Raw genomic sequence first — 24,281 nt, forward strand, 5'->3', positions numbered from 1 at the left:
CCATCAGAAAGGATGAATACCCAACTTGTACATCAACATGGATGGGACTGGAGGAGATGATGCTACGTGAAATAAGTCAAGCAGAGAAAGTCAATTATCAGATGGTTTCACTTATTTGTGGAACATACGGAACAGCATGGAGGACATTAGGAGAAGGAAGGGAAACATGAAGGGGGCGGGGAATCAGAGGGGGAGACGAACCATGAGAGACTATGGACTCTGAGAAACAAACTGAGGGTTCTAGAGGGGAGGGGGGTGGGGGGATGGGTTACCCTGGTGATGGGTATTAAGGAGGGCACATACAGCATGGAGCACTGGGTGTTATATGCAAATAGTGAATCATGGATCACTACATCAAAAACTAATGATGTAATGTATGGTGACTAACATAATATAATAAAAATTAATTAATTAATTAAATGAAAGCAAACAAAAACAAAAAAACAAAACAAAAGGTTGAGAAGTCTGGAACAGCCTGGTACACAGGAGAACAATCAATAATTTAGTTTACTGGAGTGTAATGTGTTCAAAGATTTGGAGGGAAATTGAAAGATTTGACTAAGATACATCCAGGACCAGATCCTAAAGGTTTAAATACCTGATGGCGACCTGATGGTGCTGGGGATGGGGATCCATGGAAGGGAACTGACCAAGGGATGGCCGCCGAATCAGTTATTTTAGGAAGAACATGCTGGTGGCAGCTAGCTTTATGATGTTTCTCAGGCATTATTTTTCACTTTATAGGTCAACTGCAACTCTGACTATTAGAGCCCACCATATATTTATTTTCAGGCATTAGAATAAGAACAAGGAACATTTAAGAGGGATTGGTCCTGTGTTTCCCCACCTTCAGTCTGTTTTGTGACATGTCATGATTTTTCTCTTACCTACAAATGGTTTTTACTCTAATTTGTTAAATATTTTTTCACGACCCCAAAAGGGAAAATGTAGGTCCCCAAGCAATAACATTTGTTAAGTTGCAGGGTTAGCCACTGCTCGTATATTATATTTTAACATAAGCCCAACTATTAAAAATGCCCATCAAGTTACTACCCTAAAATCCCCCTTTAGGAAATACAAGTCCATCTGCTGCTGTCACCTTACAGGTGAGGAACTGATGTGCAAGTATGTCAAATGATGTGCCTACGTCCTTATGTACGCCTATGATGTCCCAAACACAGTTCTAGGTGCTGGGGCAACAGAAATCACAAAACGAAATCACTGCCCTCAAGCACTCACATTCTAGTGGCCAACGGAGACAATAGACAAATAATGATGCAAGGAGGTGCCATACCGCCCCATACGGTGAAGGGCTGTGAGAAAGACACAGTGTGCCTTCAGGTAGCTTGTCAAGGAAAGCCTCTTAGCGGCCTCTGATGTGCTCAGGGAGCAAGCTGTGGGATATCTGAGGATGGAGCTGTCCAGGTAGAAGAACTAGGAGCAAAGGCACCTGGATGAGAACTTGCGTGACATGCTCGAGGAAGAGCCAGGAATTGCAAGGAATGGTGCCATGAAAGCCTGGATCTTCGGCCACCACCCCTCCCCTGCAGACCCATCATGCAGACCGCTTTTTCCTATACCAAGGGCTGAGCAGCACACACCAGCCCCAGCCCGCTGCCCGTTTCAGGGGAACACAGCCATGCTCGTTGGGTCGCGTGTCGCCCATGACTTCTCTGGTGTTACAACAGCAGAGTTAAATGGCACAACAGAGATTATATGGCCCACAAAGAGCCTAAATGATTTGCCATCTGGCCCTTGAGAGAAAATGTTTGCTGACTCGTCCTCTGTATCATGCTCTTTGTCACTGTTGTCATCAAATGTGGACATCACAGAAAAAAAAAATGCCTTGGACATCTTTGTAACAGTGAAATATGCATTTTCCATTTTAAAACCTAGTTTTTACGTCTAGAAAACCTGATTTCCATTTTTAAAATTGAGTTAGGTACCAGTGGAAAGTTTTTAGTATATTCTATTCGAGTGTGATTTTTTTTTCTTCAATGATGAATTAGGAGAATAAGGTAACTCTGCCACTACATAAAGAACAACCACAGTCAGCATTACCCTTGTGGTTTCCTCTTGTTAGTATTCAAATTATATTCTCTCTAAACTACATCTGAAACAGGCTGGAAATATATCCTGTCAGGAGTTGCGTTGTTGGGTGATGCACAAGATTTTAAAAAGATCCATATGGACAGTGTGGCCCAGAGCTACAAGTCTCTTTGGAACTAATTACCTTCTCGAATCAAAGGGTCCTGAAGATCATCTGTGACCGCATGTGAAAGCGTCGTGGTCTGACTTTACCTTGGGCCTCCCTTTCTCTAAACAAAAGTGCTCATGGTTCTGGTGATAATTCTTTTGTCTTTGGTCTAAAGTTCATGGAAGATGCCTCATATTCTTGTCCCTATCAAATATTTCTATTCCTATAAAGGAAAAGTAAGCAAAAGGGGGGAAAAATGAGTAAGACTAGAGAGAATAGAATTGAGAAAAATATGGGGGCAGTACTTAAAATGCTCAGTATGAATGTGAGTGAACTCAAGATTTAGAATAAGTCAGATGAAGGCTTGAAGTAGTATCTGGTGAGGAAGGAGGTTGAAGAAAGCTGAATTTTGCAAGTATTTCTTATATCAGAGGGATCATCTGTAACCAATTTATTTAGTCACGCAGACGGTCTACAGACTACCAGCCCCGTGTCTCTCAGGTGCTTGCCTGCCCGCCAGCCACCCCCCTCCCCTTCCTCCTCCTCCCCCTGCTCCCCCTCCTCTCCCTCCCACATCTGGTCTTTCTCCTTCTCTTCTCTGTTCCCTTCCCCCACCCCTCCTTCAGACTCTAGAAGACTCACCCAGTACATTATAGAAATTTTCTTCCCACATGTTCTCCACTGAGCCCTTCTCTATTCTTTTTTAAAGATTTTATTTATTTATTTGACAGAGAGAGAGAGACAGCAAGAGCAGGAACACAAGCAGGGGGAGTGGGAGAGGGAGAAGCAGGCTCCCCGCCGAGCAGGGAGCCCGATGTGGGGCTCGATCCCAGGACCCCGGGATCAGGACCTGAGCCGAAGGCAGACGCTTAACGACTGAGCCACCCAGGCGCCCGAGCCTTCTCTATTTTTAAAAGTAATCCCTACACCCAATGTAGGGCTCACACTCATGACCCAGAGATCAAGGGTTGCACGCTCTACTGACTAAACCAGCCAGGCGCTCTCTTTTGGCTGAATTCTTCCTAAGTCGCTTCCTGAACTGCTCATCCCAGTGGCTTCCTGTTATCTTAAGCTTAAGGAAACCTTCTGATCACAAAGAATATAGTTTTATGACTACAAATATAAGATTATAGGGAAAAAACTTAGCAAAATATAGAAAAACAAAAGGAAGAAAATAAAAATTAGCCACAGTCTCCGCTTTAGTATAGTTCCCACCTATTATGTCTGTAGGTATTTTAAAAATCTAATTATTATTCACTATTTAATGCCTGCTTTTCACACATGAGAATGTGAAGATACATATTTCTCTATGTAATTAGTCTTCTGAAACTTGATTCTGATCATCGTAAAATGGCAAGTTCCATAGTTTCATTAGTCTCCCGTTGATGGCCTTTTGTTTCCAATTTTACTGTATTATAAATAAAGCGGCAATGAACATCTTTATGTGCTCACATCTCTGGTGATTCCCTGAGAATAGAATGCATGGGAGTGTTCCCACTACATGAAAAGTGGGGATGCACATTATGGAGGCTGTCACTCCATACCATTCTGTAGCCAAACTCCTGAAGACAAGCACAGGGACTTCTCCATCATGTGTTTAATGCTAAAACTCAGTCTGCTGTTCCACTTGCATGTACTGCTTCCTCGGTTGAAGGTCATTTGAAGCAATTTATTGATTTTTGTGTCTGGGGAACCTCAGTATGCGACAGACCAGAGTTTGAAGGAGATCAGTCTTGGAAAGAGCAGAGAAGCAAGGAGAAGGTGAAGGATTCCATCCAAGTTTGGGACAAGTCCTCCGGTTATGCTATGACTCCCCACGAGCATTCGCATAACGCCTACTAGGTATTTTCGGGAAAAGTGAAAATCAAAGTGGCCCTGCCCTCAAAGATTTACAGCCCAGGTGGTTGACCATAAATACCCCTTCTCTGCTCTGACTTCTGTCCGCAGGGAGAGAGCGGTCCTTTGGAGATGAAATGCTTATATATTTACTTTTTACAAAGTATTCTTGCCTTGTTGAAATTGGAGCTCTTTTTCCTCCCAATTTGTTCACTTACGTAGGTAAGAACTACGGTTATCTGAAAAACTCACCCTTGGGTGATGTTTGAAAGAGCCCCTTTTGTGTGAGCCAGAAGCTCCCAGTTGGGTCACCGCAGGTCAAAAACCATCCTGGTGTGAGCTGCTTTCAGTCCGCGTCCGTATTCTGGAATGCTCAGTACTCCTCTCTTTTTCACAGGGAAATGGGAGAGTGTAGGTTTCTGATCACACATTTGCAATTGCAAGGGAGGGGCCAAGGATGAGAAGTGCAATCAGACAAGTTTTATCATTTATTGACACTTTAGAAGTTGTGGAAAGCCACTGGCCAAGTCCAATTTTATTCTGCTTGGGCTCATGTTCAGGGACCAAACTATTCTTTGTGAAACGTGCAGAGCTGTGAGCAGTTCCTCTTTAAAGAAACACTATCATTCCATTCTTTGGGGAGGCAGGAACAATGCCCCTTGTGTATTCGAACCACTCAGAGCATTAACACACTGTTTCCTTAGAAAGGTTTGCTTTCCCGAGTTGAACTTTGCAAAACTCAGAACACCTTATCACACTTTCAGAAGCCTTCTCTCTGAAAATGGAAAAAGGAAAGGGGGGAGAGCCTGTCGGGACTTGTGCCAGTTAAATCCGATCTCTCCGGGGATTTGTTTTTCTTCTGGCGTCAGATTAGATGTTCAAATCAAGCAGTGTTTGAGGGCTGCAAGGGAATGTCCATGGGATTCTTAGTGAGGCTAATCCCAAAGCGGCACATTCCAAGGGGCTAATCTGCCCAAGTTCATTGCTTACTTGAAACGTCTCTTGGGGGAAGAGCTGGGCAAGTGGCTTTTTTTCCAGTGGGCGGTCATAAGAGCATTATTAACGGGATGACCAGCCCCAGACACAGCAAAATGAAAGCAACAGGACCTGCTCGTGGGACTGCCTTTGCCACCACCCAGAGTCAGTGCTCAGGTAAAATGATTTTGGCTCGTTTTCTTCTTGTTCAACCTCCCAGTAGTGGATCAGGGGAACCTAGAGGAAGACCAAAGGAATGCCCAGGTTGATGCTGAAGGAAAGCTAAAGTCAAAAAGGAATACAGGCGTTCAGTACCTTTGGGTCTTTGGTGTTTTGTTCCGATTAGGACAGAGTGTACATTTGAAACAAGAGAGTCTCAAAATAAGGAACATAGTGAAACTTCACTCGGTTGGTTCTATAGATTCAGTGGACTCTTTTTTTCTCTCTCTAATCTTGTGATTACTGGTCTGGGTTGTTGTTGTTGTTCTGTTAAGTTTTGTTCCTAAAGGGTGGATTGCAGTAGCACTTTCCAAGACTTTCTGGAGACAGATTTAGTACATACTCGATGTATGTACTTGTAAACCATTCCTGCCTGGAGAAGTTCTTGATCCTATAGCTGGTGGGGAGCCAGGAGTACAAAGCATCAGAGTAATTGGGGCAACTAATGTTTGTAGCAGAATCTTTGTGAAAAAGAAGTGAAACCTGACTAAATGAAATAACCTAATTTTTTTTTCCCTTTAGAGGCAATACTTACAGCCTTTGTTTGTTTCTATCATTTGTATCCTTTATTGACTGTACATTTTACTTGCAAAATTAGTACTTTATTCTTTGAGGGTAATCATTATACTTTGTTCAAAATATGAATGTCCTCATTTTTGTTTTCAATACGAAGTCCTTTAATTATTAGCCTTTGAAACCACTTCCCTATTACACATCACACATGACTGATAATGCAGAAAGACAAGAAAGAAAATAGCCCTTCACAAACTCAGTTATGGTGATGTGGCCGTTCTACCTTTAGAAAAGAATGTACAAAGTGATTTTCTAAGGTCTGATGGAAGCCATCTTTTCTGAGTACATGAGGCTTCCAAAGCATATTTAAAAAGACAAGATTTGAGAGCACCCTGTCCGTTGAAGTTTTGCATTAGAAGAGAATTAAAGGGTCAGTAAGAAACATGGCATGTCAAAACTATTTCATGCTTTCTAACAACAAGGATAGCCATTCTGAGCTAACTTACTTGGATATTGAAGCCAAGGATGAAGCTCACGCAGAGCAGTTCAAAGCCTTTGGACAAAAGAAAAGGTAATTAGTTTGGGGAACAAGTTAAACCATGATTATACATCAAATTTGCCCTCTTCAAGAAAACAATTTTAAAAATCTAGTATCTGCCCACACTGAAGACCTGAATAAAAGCACAATACAGCAAAGCCCACAGTAGAGCATAATCAATTATGCATGATATTTTGTAGAATTTCTAATTCATGTGTTATACATGCACTCTTTTTATTATGTATTGTACTTTTCTTCTTTCAAAAACAGAATTCAATTCAATTATGAATGTTGGACAGATTTTTTTTATATCACATTCCTTCCCCACCCCCTCCCAATTTTCCATGCCTCTGCAAGGGAAATGGTTAATCTGCTGGTAATAAGAAATGGAAATTGATCTTCATTCCTTTCACTAACAGTGAGGTAGGATTTTCACCTTCAAGAAGGTAATTAAGTTGCTAAACTGAAATAAGTCAAGTTACTTTATTTTTAAAAACTAACAAGTTGGCAATCTCTCTATGTAGTAATTCTGACTAAAACTTCCAGGGTCTTCCAAGCTGAAACTGGGATCCATGAGTGAGACAAATAATCAAGGTGTCCTTGGGAAGTCTAATTCATCTGTCATGGTCCCCCAGATTCTCAAGTTAGGAATCCTGTTGGAATCACATTTCTTTGTTGGAGCTCTTATAATGATCCACCTTCTTTTACTTCTTGTTCCTATTATAATGTCTTCCTAATGTCCCACCCTAATCCTTTATCCTAAAGAGAGAGGTAGAACACAGAAGAGTATGTATTACTCCACGTGTGGGGACAGAAGTGAGGGAAGAGGAGGGAAAAATGCAAGTATGAACTGGGTCTAAAGTCATGCCTCTAGGGGCGCCTGGGTGGCTCAGTCGGTTAAGCGTCTGCCTTCGGCTCAGGTCATGATCCCAGGGTCCTGGGATCGAGCCCCACATCGGGCTCCCTGCTCAGCGGGGAGCCTGCTTCTCCCTCTGCCTCTGCCTGCCTGCCTGCCTACTTGTGCTCTCTCTCTCTTTCTCTGTCAAATAAATAAATAAAATCTTAAAAAAAAAAAATAAAAAAAAAATAAAGTCATGCCTCTAGGAGTCCAACTCTGTCCAAAAACCAAGGCACTCCCGGGCATGCCCAGATAGCACTGCCCAGATCAAGGGTATTTAGTATCAATAATATGTAATTTGGAAAGGCAGTTTAGCAGAGTGGGTAAGAGTGTGAACTCTAGTCAGACTGCGCAAGTTCAAATTCTGGCTTTAAAATGTACTTGCTGCATCTCTCTGCCTCGATTTCTTCAACGGTAAAATGGATATAATAGTAGTACTTCCCTCATGGGGTAGTATGAGGATCCATGGAGATAATACATATATGGCATATTTCCAGGCACATGAGGAGCCCTTTGTAAGTGTTAAATATTGAGCACCTACTGAGTTCCAGGTGCTCTCCCTGAGTCATGTGCTTTGGTAAATACAACAATGTTCTGAGGTGGCTATGATTATCCTCGTTTTATAGAAAAGACTCAGGGATATTAAATAACTTTTCTATATACCATTTTTAGTGGCCAACTAGGCCTTCTTGGAGCCTATGATCCCCAGTGCAAAGAGAAATCAAACTGGGTCAGGTCTATTATAGCAGGTTCATAGTGCTCTTGTGTGAACCTGCATCTGAACTTTTAGCACCAGAACCAACCCAGCACGGGTCCCTTTTCTTGAACTGAAACATGGTACCCAAATAATAATGATAACAACTTGGTGTGTCAGCTATTATTATTGTGCCCATTTTATAGATGAGAAAAACTGAGGACCACAGAAATTATGTGACTTTGTCCAGCCCATAGAGTCCCACTCATGCCACTTTTTCTAACAGCAAACCTCTCACTCTATCCGTAATACTGCCATGCCTTCTTTCTCTTGGGGAGTATTGGTTGGCACTCCCCAAAATTTGCAGATCCTTCCCCAAAAGATCCTTCTGAATTCTAGCCAAAGTGGGCCACAAAGAAGAAAGGAAAGTGCATTCTCCCTTTCCTGCTCCCCAAGGTGTAGGGAAAGTTGGTTTCAAATGTCCAGTGAGGAATATTTTTACCATCTTTCTGCCAAGAGATGTTATCAATGAAAGTATTCAGTGTCTAGGAAAAAATCACAGCCTATGAATAGTCTAACTTACAGGCTTTTCGCACAGATAAAGCCTGGTTATCTACGCTGCTCAGCTCATTTCTGTTGCTAAGATGCAGCCACTAGCTTTTCCTATATATTTGAGAAGAAAAATCTTTGTGAATAGACACTGGGGCTTTCTTCATGCCCAGCTGACAAACAGAATGGCAAACGTTACCTTTGTGGTTTGAGGGTGCAGAGGGCCACCTGGACCCAGGGATCTCAGAGACAGGCTAGGTGCTCCTCTTCATGTAGATAGTGCATAAACACTGAGAAGTGCAAGCATCCCTCATGTTGCTACTTTTACAATGTTCTTTGTCATACGAGATAACCACTGCCTTCTGCGCTACAGGCTTGCATAGACTCCATCATGAGAGAGGAGAGAGGTGGGACCCTAAGGGTTGAAAGCAAACCAGACCCTCGCACAGTTTATATAGATGTTTGGGTCCTTGGCAGATTCAGTATTAATTACAGCCAACATACAGGGGCTTGTTAACAGTTAACACTGGTCACTGAGGCCAAGTAAACTGCTAAGTTGTACTTTGGCCCTGTATATTTTATTTATTTTTTTATGGCCCTGTGTATTTTAAGGGCATAAATTTAGTCCTGATACTGTGTTAAAGATGATACCATATGGAAATAACTTTACAAGATGCTCTAACAACTTCTGTCTTAAATGCTTAGAAAAGGAATCTTCTGAGTAGCTTATAGGATCTCACGGGAGACTCCTGTACTTTTTCAAGAGCTGGCAAACAAAGGGGTAAAAGCTATGGGATGTACACTGTGCTTTGGAACAAAGATGGTACAGTTTGCTGGAGCTTCCTTTATCCTTCAGGGAACCCAATCTCAGTGGCCGGACTTCCTGGTGGACAGTCCCAACAATGCCCATTCTAAGAAGCTGTGCTTCCTGTGCTTAAAGACATGTGGAATTAAAAAAGAAAAGAAAGGAAAAGAAAAAGTGCTATCTTCCTTCCTTCCAAAAGCATTACCTGTGAAGTTCTGGACTGTGATAAAGACATTTATCTTCCTTATGCTTCCATTTCCTTTTTTTCCTTCTGTATTTAAGCACTGCTAATTAGGATCTTAGAAAAAGCATCATGATGGATTAGAGCTCTTGAATTATATAATTCTCTTACCATTTCTCTTTCTTTCTTTCTTTCTTTCTTTTTTTTTTTTTTTTTTTGAGCAAGAGAGGTGGGAGGAGGGACAGAGTGAGAGGGAGAGAGAGAATCTCAAGCACCTTCCCCAACAAGCGCAGAGCTGGACTCGGGGCTTGATCTCACAACCCTGAGATCATGAGCTGAGCCAAAATCAAGAGCTGGATGTTCAACTGACTGAGCCACCCAGGCTCCCCAGTTTCTCTTTCTTTCTATAAGGAAAATCAAATGGAAATGTTAGCCATGAGAACTTCATATTTACTTACATATATATCCCCCACCACTGAATATTTGTTATTTACAAGGATATAAACCTACTGCTCTGTGTTTTTCATTTCCTCCATAAAGCAATGTTTTTCTGCCTTCAAAAATCATTAAGAATTTGTATATGGTTCCATCACTAATATTTTTTTTATTATGGTCATTTTCTTTGACTTGATATTATAATGTTGACCTAATCAACAACTTCTGGTAGCAACTGATTTTGTTATATGCGGTGTCTATGTGTGAAGTAACCACAATTTCAGTTCGGTTTATGAGATACTAGTCTATTACGTGATTATGAAATTTTGTTTCCTATGCAAAAATACTTGGAGGTTATGTTCACCTTTCTTCTTCTTCTTCTTCTTTTTTTTTTTCAGGCTCAGAAATCCTGGATAGAAAGAGCATTTTATAAAAGAGAATGTGTTCACATCATACCCAGCACCAAAGACCCCCATAGGTAATCTTGCCATTTCTATAATGAAGTGAGAACACAGAGTAGCAATTACGGGAAAAAACTGCAATAGTAATCACTCTCCATTGCAAGGGAACCAACGTCAAAGATCATTTCTTTTAATCTTTGCTGCACATCTCTGCAGCAATATTATATGTATACACCACATAATATGCCATGCCGGCAGTTAATTCTCTAACAGCCTGTACAAAATAACAGATAACCCATTGGGAAGGAATTAATCACTGTCTATAAGTGGGTTATATGTATTTTTAGTATGGTTACTGATTTTTCCTTTTAAGCATTTCATCAAAATGCTTAGTTTGTACCAACATTCTCTGTTAAAATGAAAAAAGCTTTTTAAATAAAAGACTCCTAGCAGATTACTAATTAGACTGCTGACCTTCAGATTCCCGTCCAAGCACATTTTTAGTATCCTATTACCTTACCTTTAGTATCCTACCTACCTCCCTGATTTTGCCTTAAAAACTGACAGCATATAAGGTAGAAAGCATTTGGGATGCAGTAACATATGAATGTCTGGAAATGCCTTTATGAAAAGGCAACATAATCAAGCAATTTAAAATACAGGCTGTAGAGTCATATAGACTGGCTGTGTAACCTTGAGCAGATTTCCTAACCTTCAAAACTGCAATATTTTACTCATAAAATGAATGTGACATCGTTAGTGTTTAATAACTGATAACTATGTAACAATATTATTATTAATAGTTATAATAGTCATACAAGTAAAGTATGAAGGGTATGTATCGGTATTATTACTAATAATAGTGGTAGTGGAAAAGTATGAAGGACATTTTCATGATGTGAGGAGTGAATTTTGTTTTCAAATATCTTGTGAATAGGATTTTCACCGTTTCTTTGGGAACACTTAAGCTGTAGATTTTTATTCTCAGACTTGGATATTTGACAGTGAATGTCAATTGAGGAAAGACAAGTTAGGTGACTCACATATGAGTGAGAGCTCTTATTAAATGTGCATGTTAAGATTCTTCCTTCAAAGCTGTTCAGTGGTTTTCATGCAAGATTTGATAGATGGGAGGAGTAAGAAGTAGAAAAATCTATAGGGGGGTGCCTGGGTGGCTCAGTCGATAAGCGTCTGCCTTCCGCTCGGGTCATGATCCTGGGGTCCTGGGATCGAGCCCCGCTTCGGGCTCCCTGCTTGGTGGGAAGCCTGCTTCTCCCTCTCCCACTCCCCCTGCTTGTGTTCCCTCTCTCGCTGTGTCTCTCTCTGTCAAATAAATAAATAAAATCTTAAAAAAAATCTATAGGGCTTTTGTTCACAGGTTCTGATCCAGAACAATATGGCAGGTCTGAAAGGTGTGGGTGGAGAAGGCCTGGAGGCATGTTATAGCTTATCCAGCTAAAGGATAATGAGGAGGAGCAGAAAAGAAAATCTGTATGTCAAGTAAATCCTGAGTTCATTATTTGCCTGATAAAGCCACATCATGGGATTCTGCTAAGAGCCGACTGACTGGCTATGGTCTGTCGATTTCTCTGGCAGGTTGCCCTTAGGTGGGTGTTCCAATAATGGCAGATACAAGGGATTCACTTTGACCTCCTCTGATGCAGGTGTTGCTGTGGGCGTCTGATCGGCCAGCATGTGGGCCTCACTCCCAGTATCTCCGTTCTTCAGAATGAGAAAAATGAGAGTCGCCTCTCCCGAAATGACATCCAGTCCGAGAAGTGGTCCATCAGCAAGCACACTCAACTCAGCCCGACGGATGCTTTTGGGACCATTGAGTTCCAAGGAGGTGGCCATTCCAACAAAGCCATGGTAATCAGAAACCCATTCAGTCGCTTCCCAAATTCTTTCTCACGTCCTGCAAAGGAGAGGTGAAGAGCTGGAGATTGAGCCTTTGGGCTCAGTCCCACCTCTGCCAGATCCAGGCTGGGCAAGGGGCTCTGATGACCTTGGCCCTGTGCATCTCTGCTCTCCTCTACAGAATGGGGGAAAGAAAATTCCTCCCAGGACTTTTTAGATAATTAGTATGATTATCGGATGCAGTGACTATTGTTATTATTAATAATAACAAGTAGCTTTCTATAGTGATCCACTGTTTATTATGTTACTCTCTGGGTCTCATCCCTTGGGGCATGTTTTTCTGTCTCCTTTGGTAAAAAAGAAAAAAAAAAGGAAAAAAAAATCTTACCTTTAGGTTTCTGTTTTGTTCTATTGGTAACTAGCATTCTTTCAATTCAAGGTAGAAATGATCAACCCAGACTGTTCTAACAGAGGTCTTGCCATCTAAAGTGAGTGCTTTTGCTCCAAGCAGCTGTGTTCAATATAGTTCTCAGTAGAAGAGCTCCATATGAAAAGCGTTTTGTTTGGAATGGAGGCTTTAGGAAATAGTACAGATTTTACTTCTAAGCGTTGTTGCTTCTAAATTTCAGCTTTCATCATGAACCTCTCCCTACTTGGCCGACAGATTTTTTTCCAGGAGAAAAGTATACCATATGTTTTTGGAAATTCTAGAAATGCTATATTTCAATAAGCTTGCTTCTAACAGAGAGTTAGTTGAGGGTGGGGCAGTTGGAGGTGACCGCTCTAAGGCTCACGAAGTTTTCCGAGTTTGGAGAGGAAATTTTGCTTAGAGAAGCATACTGCAAAATGCAAGGGAAATCACTTCACACTAGTCACAGACTAAAAACGTGCAAAAATCCACCTCTCTTCCCTCTTTCATCTCTCCCCCCCTTTCCCTCTCTTCCCCTACTCCTGCAGGATTTTCTTCACCACGAATGGCTGACTGAGCTATTCTCTTAGTTTTCCCCTAAGAAAATCAATACTGAGCTATACATTAGAGTAAAAACAATTTTGAGCAGTGTATTGGGAAGAAGAGGATGCTATGCTATGTGCAGCCCCCTGTATGGCCTGGGGGGGAAAGCTGGGGGAGGGGTGTTAGTCTTGGCCTGTACAGAACCAAGGGTAATGGAAATTTGGCAATGTCCTCATCCACCCAAGGGATGTGTTCCCCTACACAAAGTCATTAAGAGTCCCCAGCCCAGCACAGTTCCCATTCACAGTATGGGATTGAACCATATACCCTGGGGATCCTCTGGAACCATGCATTAATTAAAAGTCATGTAAGTTCATCCTTTAAGAAAAGTGCTGCAAAAAAAAAAAAAAAGAAAAGAAAGAAAGAAAAGAAAAGAAAAGAAAAAGCAAAGGGATGGAAATGGATCCATGAGGGGACAAAGCTCTTCACTGGAGATGAGACTATGATAATGTTGAGAATGAAGTGCGCCCCCAAAAGAGAGAAAGTCCCACAGATGAGGAAGTGGCTTATTAGGCAATGATCACTGTGGAGTGGTACACCCAGTGATGTCATAGGGTGTTTGAATGGTGCCTGCGAGCTTTGTGCCCCACGTCGCACGGCTGATATATGATATATGTATATTACGACATTTAGCAGCAGAGGAAAAACTTGAAGAGGCAAATCTTTCCCTCTCCTCTGGAAGTGTGAATACATATGACATCGAACTTTGATAGCCCTCCCCAAGCCCCACGTAGCTCTATGAAACCCAGAACTATCTGTCAGCAATCAGGTTAGGAAAGATCAGCTACATGATTTTAGATCCCAATGTAAAATGAAAATGTAGGTCCCCAGCTGGGGCAGGGAAGGCAGTCCCCCGTTGCCATGGCTGACAACCCCAACTCACAGTAGACAGGCAACAATCTAGGGCTGTCTCCGTAGTGGGACATGCTCGGGTTCTGTTGTGGGGGAATCTTTCCACCAACTCACCCAGGAAACACACCACAGCACAACTAGCCTAAGGCAGAGACAGCTACTTCCTTGCTCTGTCCTGAAATGCTACAGGAAATACATCTAACCCTGCCCCTCCCCTCGCCTGCCACCAGGTCCCAGTCAGTGATGGAGGGTGATGATGGAGCACAAACCCCATTTCTTCCCCAGGCGAGATTGGGCTGGGGAGGCTCAGCTGGCTGGGACACCAGAGGTGAGAGCAGGTGGCTGAGATCCCCTGTCCCAGGGAGGCAGCAGGAGGAGGTGGGAAATGGGACCGTGGACCACATGTGAACTGAGGCCCCAAGCCCTCTGTGCATGCTCTACCGTCCCATCAGACTTCATGTACAAAACACAGATTCAAGGATAAAACTGTTAAGGATTTCAAGACAGCAAGTGCAGAGCATTAAACTCTAAGCACTGCCTTTCTGAGCAGTGTGACCATGAAGTGGGCCCTGAGATTAGGTCTCGCATGTCCTTGATGGTCTCAAAGCAGACACTACAAGGAAAAACCTTTCTTTCAGAGTCTAATCAGCCAAACGAGGACGAGTTTTCTTTTTCTTTCTTTCTTTCTTTCTTTCTTTCTTTCTTTCTTTCTTTCTTTCTTTCTTTCTTTCTTTCTTTCTTCTTTCTTTCTTTCTTTCTTTCTCTTTCTTTCTTTCTTTTTCTTTCTTTTTGTTTTTCTTTCTTTCTTTCTTTTTCTTTCTTTTTGTTTTTCTATTTCTTTCTTTCTTTCTTTCTTCCTTCCTTCCTTCCTTCCTTTCTTTTCTTTCTTTTCTTTTTGTTTCTTTTCTTTTCTTTTCTTTTCTTTTCTTTTCTTTTCTTTCTTTCTTTCTTTCTTTCTTTCTTTCTTTCTTTCTTTCTTTCTTTCTTTCTTTTTCTTCCTTTTCCTTCTTTCTTTTTGGGGGGTATGTACAACAAAATATTTAGCCAATGAGAGTCCCTGCTATTCAGAGACAATGAGCATTTTGTCTGAATACCTGGTCTTGAATGATTCTGATTCTCCTGTCTAGACCAAGGGGCGGAGCTGACAACAGGTCAGATGTCCGGCTTTATCAGGCGGGGTGGTGGTTTTGTGCCAACCTGGGCCTCCCTTACTTCTTGCCCTCCCCAACAAACTGGCATGCAGTTTGGACAAAGGAAAAAATCAGCAACTACTGTCTGTTAAAGAATGTTAGTCTTCAGATGGGGAAGGCAGGGTTAAATATTCACCACGATTGAAGGGAAACAGGTCAATAACTTACTGTCTTTGATCCCTGTTCCTGACAAGAATATTTGGAAGTTGAGATGATTTTTAGCAAAGTGAGCAAAGAACTCTAGAGGGCAGATTAATTTTGACCTTTATTATTAAAAAAAAAGAAAAAAATATATATATGTAACATTAATTTTTACCTTCAAGACTGCCCAAGATGAGGCACTTGGGTCTTCAAAATGCCATTGTGGTCTGGATACAATGTGAGGCAGAATCCACTGGGGTATGGTAGAAGGTTCAGTTGGAGAAAAGACAATCTTTATTAAAATGTGGTGGGCCATGGGGAAACCTTATCTGCTCAGAAACATTATGTCCGTGTGTCTTCACCTAGGAAGTACAGTGGGACGCCACAGAGCTTTGGTCACCAAAGACACTGGAGGGAGTGATGCAGTGGTTCTCTGCCTGGAGGATCACAATGACCCGTGCACTTCTACAGATGCCGTGGCCAAGAATCATTGCCAGAGAGTCTCCCTCACTGGTCTGAGATGGAACCTGGGCCTTTGAAGTATTTTAAAAATGAGCCAGGTTATTCCATTCAGCCAGGCTTAAAAAGGACTAAATCATCTCAGTCTCTCTAACCCGTTTTATAGACGAGGCGACGGGAGCCCAGAGAGGTTAAATTCTTTTCTGAGAGTTACTCGGTTATGTAACGACAAAGATAAATTCTTGCACCCAAGTTCGTCAGGACTCGCCATCCGTTCTGTTTCTTCTCTGTCGTGTATGCTTGATATAGGAGATGTTTTGAGGGGAAGCTAATTACTATTATATTTCTCGCTGTCTTGTAAGGGTTTTGAAAACTTTTCAGTAGAATTAGAAAGTTACTGTTATTTGATGAGGTTAATTAAACTCCAAAGCTAAGAGCAGGAGGAGGGCTTTGCAAAATTACATCCTAGGTTAATGGAGCCATTTTCTGAGCTTTTCCCAGCACTTTGCGGTATTCTGTCCTCAATTCCTAGCCTCAACAAGCCTGGGAAAGTGTGGTAGCAATGGATCCAGCATCCCTCTCACTTCGCAAAGAAATCATGACCCGGGCAGGAGACACCCTGGTAGCTGACAGTGAGTGAAAGATCCTCACTCCCTTCTCCTCTCAGCACCAAGCCACGTCCTACCAAATTGGCATGCCCCAAATGCCATTCCTGGGCTATTGGAGGACCTGGCAGTTCATTCAGGTGCCTCGTAAAAGTTAGAACATGAGGACCAAGGAAGAAGATAGTAAGATACTAAAGCTCTGGGTTAGACATTATCTTATTAGTGTGAGTTCTAGGTAACTTTTTAAAACTGACTTAGAGAGCAGTCGCAAGATGGCCCCGCAGCAGACCCTGGGCCCTCTCTCAAAGACTCTTTATCGGGGGCTACAGCTGTAAGTTCTTTAGAAAAGGGGACAGTGCTGGACTTGATTATACAGAATCTTATTTGCTACAAATCGTCTCTTCCAATTAATGCTGAGCTGACTTGTGGACCAGGTAAGTATAACCTAATTAAGGACTTGTATTTAAACCTCTCAAGTCATTCACATAATTATCTTCAGGTTTTCCCTTGCTATTCACTCTGCTTATTAGATCGGGTTGAGCCCCTTATTATAGTTTTTATATAATTTAGGTAATTGTTCCTCTGCCTCATTGTCACACTTAAAGCTCTAACCATCGAGTCTGCCGGGATGAAAGCCTTCTACGCTGAGCATTCTCAGTGGGAGGATGGAGGTGGGGTCAGGGAGTCTGTTGGTAGCACGTCATCTACAGTCTTAGACTCTTAAAATGCTATGGGATTGAATTTGATTTTTTTTTATTGTCTTTCTTTGAATTATGCAAATTTAATCTGAGACTCATCACTGACTGACACATAGCAAATACAAAACTAAATGAATCCCATTTCACAAAATAAAACAGCTAATCCCTAGACACTGGCTAACTAAGCAGCTTTCCGTAAGCATGGTAAGGTATTTGAGGGGTTTGGTATTTGTTCCATTGATTCCTACTTTCTGCCTTTTAATCTTTAGGCCACTGAATTAGCAGTACCTTTGGGAGGCCCTTCTGAAACTGAGAATAAAACTAGAATTTATCACTTAAACTTCTGGTCCCAATCATAGACCTATAGGAAAGGAAGGGAAGAAACCCATCTTGCCTTTAGAAAATTGCCATCTCTTTGCCTCTCGAAAATTTTACGCTAAATAATTCTGGCAGAAAATGCAGAGTACCCCCCCCCATGACCTATTTATATGCTCAATCGAGTTTGATATTTCTAAACCTTTAGTTTAGGCTTCTCAGCCAGCAACCGTCACCTGGAAGTACCTGGTATCTAACGCTAAGGAATCACAAAAGCAATACAGACTAAATTGCAATGGCATTTTTCATTTCCAAAGTTTTGTGGGTCAACAAACTAGGAATGCAATCACCAGTGACACCACACATTTGCTCTCCAAGTAGTTTCCTTCTAGGGAACTTTTACGTGCATGAAACCACCATAAGTATTAAACTCTTGCTGCAGAACTAGCAACTCCAGGGACTTAGAAAGCTGGTACCAGCAAAATTGTCTTAGCAGTCTGATATGACGTGTCATCCTTCACCGCAGCTTTAATTAAAAGTACTCACTTAAAAATGTGGCTACAAAGAATTTAAAAAGTGAAATGATGCTTATCACATTTCTCAACAGAAAGGAAAATGGGCCGAATGTCCCCCTACAGCCTCGGAAGCAAAGCATTCAAAATAAGTGTTCAAATAGAGTTAGCAGTGGTATTACCATTACTCTAAACAAGCACTACTTACAAATACCAACTGATAATTTCCAGGAATTAAAGACAACTTCACAGTATTAGAAAGAGGATTTACCCATTTCCAGGAGCGTAGCCAGATTTATCATTCTGCAGTTCTTTTACATTTTCATTTAAAAAGCCGGGCAAAGTTACTGGAATAAAAATTTAGGGCTGAAGAGGTGACTCATTCATTATCAGAGCCAAATTATTCCACCAACTCTCAAGTTCAGAATTCCAATCCAGTCCAGAATTTTTATTATATTTTAATTAAACAACCCCAGCCTGTCCTAAGTTGTAATGAATCTCTCTCGCGCGCGCACGCACGCACACACACACACACACACACAGAGCTTTTGCCCACCCTGGGTTAGTTATAAAGTCAGAATCATATCGTCTAGTCTCTGACGCACCTGTGACCCACAAAGGGAGGCCCATGGGTAAAGTCAAGTCCTGTTTTGATAAGTGAATAGTAATGTTTCTCCTGACAAAGCAGTAAGAGTGGCTTTAGAAAGAACTCCGGTGAAGTCACCTGCTACACAGAAAGACCTTTAGCATCAGGCAGAACAAAAACTCAAGCGTCAGCTACCGAAGCCCTGTGCCATTTGAGCAAAAGAAATCCCTAGTTTTCTATCAGAGTCTTACAAGTTTGTGGTATGGAACTCAAAATGTGTGTTCTTTGTGAAAATCATGCTGTATGCATTGGCCTCAAAAGCACCTAAGAACAGATCCAATAGGACAATTTCAACCAGAGCGAACCCCTATTTTATATAGAACATTCTTGAAGTGCTGTTCTGGATGTCATTAGCTCATCACACAGGCTTTCCACTACCCAGCAGGGGTGCTAAGGATAGAAAGGAAAAGATTATTCTAGGCATGGGCAACTTATTTGAGCTCAGTTTATCTCTAGAAATTATAAATTGAGGAACTAAGGGTGAAGAATGGTTAGGCAGCCCAGAGCAAAGGTAGTATTTTTGCTCTCGACAGGTACTTTTATGTAGATAAACACTGGCACCAGTCATTTCCCCAGATAACTCAGAGCTGAGAAATAAAGTGCTCCTTTAAGCTATCCGCTAAAGAGTTAAAGGCAAGTTTATTTGGATCCTGTTGTACACAGAAGTCATTTATAAGGTGAGTGTTTGTAACCTTCATTCAATTTTCACGTATTGGTTTTTCTGCCATACCAGGGGATTTTCCACAGTTTAGTCCTCATTGTGTCCTGTGAGGTGGTCAGGATCACCCCCATTTCATAAGAGAAGGTGTGCAAATTGGCCAAATGACTTACAGGGCCCGTGCCTGATGCTAGAGTGTGATGCTGCTCATGACTGGAAAATCTATAAATGGAAACACATTTCACCACATCAGGGTACTGCCCAGGTGACAAAATGTAGTATACCCATCAGGAAGATTTCTTGTTATTTGTAAGGTGATCCCTTAGCAATCAATGAGCTCACAGGTGGACGGTCAAAATTGCTTATCTTGACAACCAAAATAGCTCCTAATTTCAAATCACATCGACTGCTTATTAATTGCTCCGGGGACAGCCATTTATGACCTTGAAGCTGCTGATTCGGCTCATGAGTTAGCTGTTATATTACAAGCATCTGGAGAGTTCCTGACTAACCTGCTTTTTATGGGTATAAGAATATAATTTAAAAATTGACATCTTCAGATCACTGTCAAATGTCATTTTATCCCTTTGTTTTAATTAGCCTCTTATCCCCCAAATCATTTGAGTTACTAAACCATAACAATAACAAAAACAATTAATAGATTTATTTAAATTCTTCCTTTAAAAAAAATCTTGCCTTTTATTCTCCAAGGGATTTAGGTCATTGGAGATAATTTGGGTAGCTGAAAATAGCTGTGTTTTCTTACTTATTGTCACCTAAGTAATTCCTCCGGTATCTTCCCCATTCCTCTCTGTGAGTTTCACGTAAAATATTGAGTGTTCTTCCCATCCTTTGGCCCAATGAGAAACACAAGACACCACTTAGAATCTTTGGTCTGGGGAACAGTTGTAATCTTTGCTTCTCATGTGGTCCCTGGGGAGCTAGTCAGAAATGCAAAACCATAAGCCCCACCCCAGACCTACTAGATCAGAACCTGCATTTTTGACAAGGTCGCCAGGTGAGTTGTGCACATTAAATTCTGAGAAACACAGCTCCACCGAGAGTTTTCAGTGCACCAGTAGCTTTAATCATGAACTAGATGAGTGGTTGATTATTAGACAGCTAGCGTGGAGGTCCCAGTCACTCACTTTCCCTGGCTCTCCCTGTCCTTCCCTGTAAAGCAGAAGAATTGAACTTGATGATTTCTAGGTCCCATGATTGCTAAGATACCTCTAAGTTCCCTTCCATTAAGATTGACTACTTCGTAGCCAATACGAAAGTTTTATCAAAAATCACAGTCAGGTCAAACATGGTCCCTGCCCTCAAAGATCCTATGACGTGGGCAGATAGAACTGACAAGTACAAGAAACAACCAGGAAAAAAAAAAATCCAGCTGGGTTAGGTAAAGAGTTATGCTGCATTGATATGAGCTTGGATTCTCAGGAAAAGTCAGTAAAAGCCTTTGATAGATGAGAATGATTTCTGTAGACAAGAAAGGGAGGAACTGGGTAGTCTACGACTTAGGGAACAGCATTAGCCAAATACGGAGAGAAGTGGGGTAACACCTCTAGGTGGGGTCAAGCCAAAGCAGGGAGGACCAGGACCGGCAGAATGAGAGTTTACATATAATGTAACACTTTGAACTGAGAAATAATGGGATCAAAAAGGAATGGGAGAAAGAACTCTGTCTGTTGGTGTCTTGGTGAGGGTATGGGGTTGAGAAGCCTTTTGGAGGCTGATGGGTCATTAGAACTTTGAGACGGCTTATAGGTGAAAGAAAAGGAGAAGAAGAGAGGGGCATTTTTACTTTGAGGTCAAGAGCAAGGACTCTGGAGTCAGCAAACCTGGGCTATGGACCCTGTCATTACCACTAACTATCAGTTGAACTTGAGAACCTGATTTATCCTTTCTGTTCCCCGGCAGTGAAATGTGGATGACACCAACCTCCTCATTACTGGGAGGAGTCATGATAATGTATGTGCTGGGGCACAGGAAATACAAAAAGGTCTTGGTATGGGGCTTGGGGTGGGGGGGCGGTTCTCAATAGAATTAAGAAATTGAGAGCAGAGAGAAATATGTGAAGAGGGCCCACCAGCAATGTGACCTTACACAGACTGGACAGCAAGTGCCTTTGTTTCCCCATCTGTAAGACAGAGCTGGGGACAAGGTGATCCAAGGTCATTCATTCCCTACTAGAGCACTCAGAGTAACAAGAGTTCTGTGATCACAAGCAGGCTTTTCTTAACTAGGAAAAAGATTAGGCTGCTTCAAAAGGAATTTTAACACATTCAGTAGATTTCTTTTTTTTTTTTTGTCACTTTCCTAGGGTTCTTTTTTTTCTTTTTTGAAGGTATAAGAGTGTAAAGGAGAGAACAGTAACTTAAAAAGCAATTTTTTTTTTTTAACCATCTCCCACACTAAGCATTTTTGGTTTGTATAGTTTGGAAGCCTTGGGAGTCCCAGCCCTAATTTATCTCACTAAATATCCCTTTCTGAAATTAGTCAAAATGACATAAATTCAGTGGGGCAGCCAAATTTTAACTACAGTGCACAGGCACAGAAAACATTTTATTCTTTCATCTTATAGCATCTATTATCTAGATGTTTTTCTTAGAGTCGCTCAATGAGTTAATAAATATAACAATAGAGAGAGATAATAACATAGCCTTTATTTAAGAAACATTGTGCTTGCTTCTACCACTACAGTGCCCACTCTTCAGCCCCAAGGCTCCTTGCGTGGCACAAAAATGCACATTGTTATTGAAAATTTCTGTGGATACCTATTGGAAAGTTCTTGCCCTCTGCATGAAAGTTTGTGCACAAAATATGCCACTTTTCATCTTGTGAGCTCTAGTTAAATTCTGTTGGTATAATGCACTTAGCTAAAATTGCCAACCCTTACCCTTTCCATTCTGAAATTGATTGTTGCTCCGTAGATTAAATTAACACAGAACCAGCTTATTAGATTCCAACACCTCTTTGAATTTCTAGTATACATATATATAGGAAACTTTAGCTCTTTGGTATTTCTTGATGATGCAGTTTATGTTGTCAAGCTGCTTTCATTTTTTCTTCTACTTTGCCTCTCATTTCAGCTAAGTATATTTAAAAAGCATTTTAACAAAAGAATTGACAATTTCTGAGGTTTTTGCAACAATGGGGACTCCTAGATCCAAAAATATTCCAATAAATTGTCACCTCCTGCATAACCTTATTTGTTTATACATCCAAAAGCATATGTTGGTGTGGTTACATGCCATTCTATTCTTTCTGTGGTTACGCTACCTCAACATTAATACTTAACAAATTCCAGAGTTAATCAGTACCTTTCTCTTCTCTCCCACGCAACATACAGACTTTAGAATGCTTTCATCCTGCTAACTTCCACCCAGTTAAATGCTGTATTGTCCAGTGCTTTAGTTCTATACCTTCCCACCATAAATTAGATATTATCATCATTTATATTCTACACCCAGTGCCTTTTTAGATTTACCGTGTATTTGCTAATATCTTTGTTAGTGATTCTTGTATCCCAGATCATCCATTTGGGATCATGTAATTTCTCCCTGCTATATATATATATATATATTTTAAAATTTCCTTCAGGGAAGTCTGCTAGAGATAAATTTTCAGTTTGGGTAGTCTGAAAATGTCTATAATTTGCTCTCATTTTTGGAAGATATTTTCTCTGAATATAGAATTTTACACTGACAGATAATTCCTCTTGGCACATTGAATACACCGGCTTGTGGCATCCATTTTTGCTGTTGAGGAATAGACCTTCTGTCTTAAATGACTGTTTCTTTGTAGGTGATTTGTCTTATTTTCTAGCAGCTTTTGAAGGTTTTTTTATTTCCCTCCCTTTGGTGTTCTCTGTGAGGTGTCTCTGAGTGGTGTTTGTTTTTATTTATCCTGCTTGGGATTCATTGACATTCCTGGATCTGAGAATCTGTATCTTTCAACATTTCTAAGAAATTCCCAGCCAGCATCTGTTCGAGTATTGCTTCTTGCCCATTATCTCTTTTACTTCCATCTAGAATTCAGATCATCTTCTCCAAGGTTTTCGACTTTGCTTCCGTTTTTAATTCCTTTGTCCTTCTAGGCTGCGTGTGGTCGATTTCTCTGGATCTATTCATTAGCGTGTCTAATCTGTAGCTTAATTTTTCTATTGTATTTTTCTTTAAATTATTACTTTTTTATTTCTTGAAGTTGCTTTTGATTCTTTTTCAAAAGTATTGGTCATACCACCTCACACCAGTCAGAATGACTAAAATTAACAAGTCAGAAAACGACAGATGTTGACAAGGATGCGGAGAAAGGGGAACCCTCCTACGCTGTTGGTGGGAATGTGAACTGGTGCAGCCACTCTGGAAAACAGTTATGGAGGTTCCTCAAAAAGTTGAAAATAGAGCTACCCTATGACCCAGGAATTGCACTACTGGGTATTTACCCCAAAGATACAAAAGTAGTGATCTGAAGGGGCATGGGCACCCCAATGTTTATAGCAGCAATGTCCACAATAGCCAAACTATGGAAAGAGCCTACATGTCCATCAACAGATAAACGGATAAAGAAGATGTGGTATATATATACAATGGAATATTATGCAGCCATCAAAAAATGAGATCTTGCTGTTTGCAATGGCATGGATAGAACTAGAGGGTATTATGCTAAGCGAAATAAGTGAATCAGAGAAAGACAATTATATGATCTCACTGATATGAGGAATTTGACAAACAAGACAGAGGATCATAAGGGAAGGGAGGGAAAAACGAAACCAGATGAAACCAGAGAGGGCGACAAACCATAAGAGACTCTTAATCTCAAGAAACAATCTGAGGGTTGCTGGAGTGGGGGGGGGGGGCAGGGATGGGGTGGCTGGGTGATGGACACTGGGGAGGGTATGTGCTATGGGGAGTGCTGTGAATTGTGTAAGACTGATGAATCACAGATCTGTACGCCTGAAACAAATAATACATTATATGTTAATAATAATTTTAAAAAGTATTGGTCATTCCCCATAGCCTATTATTCCTTACTGATACATTCAATAATCTCATTTGTGTTTTTAACATATTAAATATAGCTATTTTAT

The 24,281-nt window shown here is 41.1% G+C and overlaps 1 protein-coding gene across 10 annotated transcripts in view; it reads left to right on the forward strand.

The window, feature by feature from the left end:
- The window catches only part of TRPM3 (transient receptor potential cation channel subfamily M member 3), an 822,204-nt gene that overhangs the window by 554,895 nt on the left and 243,028 nt on the right, over nucleotides 1–24,281 (forward strand). For 8 of the 10 annotated variants that reach the window (XM_027615317.2, XM_027615327.2, XM_027615328.2 and 5 more), the window contains 2 exons: nucleotides 10,239–10,318; nucleotides 11,906–12,110. In XM_027615317.2, coding sequence (XP_027471118.1) covers nucleotides 10,239–10,318; nucleotides 11,906–12,110 — 285 coding nt within the window. Of the gene's footprint in view, nucleotides 1–5,111; nucleotides 5,186–10,238; nucleotides 10,319–11,905; nucleotides 12,111–24,281 lie in introns of those variants that run through there. The other 2 variants (XM_027615325.2, XM_027615326.2) reach the window with 2 other exon arrangements.

Source organism: Zalophus californianus, chromosome 13, assembly GCF_009762305.2.
Source record: "Zalophus californianus isolate mZalCal1 chromosome 13, mZalCal1.pri.v2, whole genome shotgun sequence".
In the NCBI taxonomy this organism is placed as follows: domain Eukaryota; kingdom Metazoa; phylum Chordata; class Mammalia; order Carnivora; family Otariidae; genus Zalophus; species Zalophus californianus.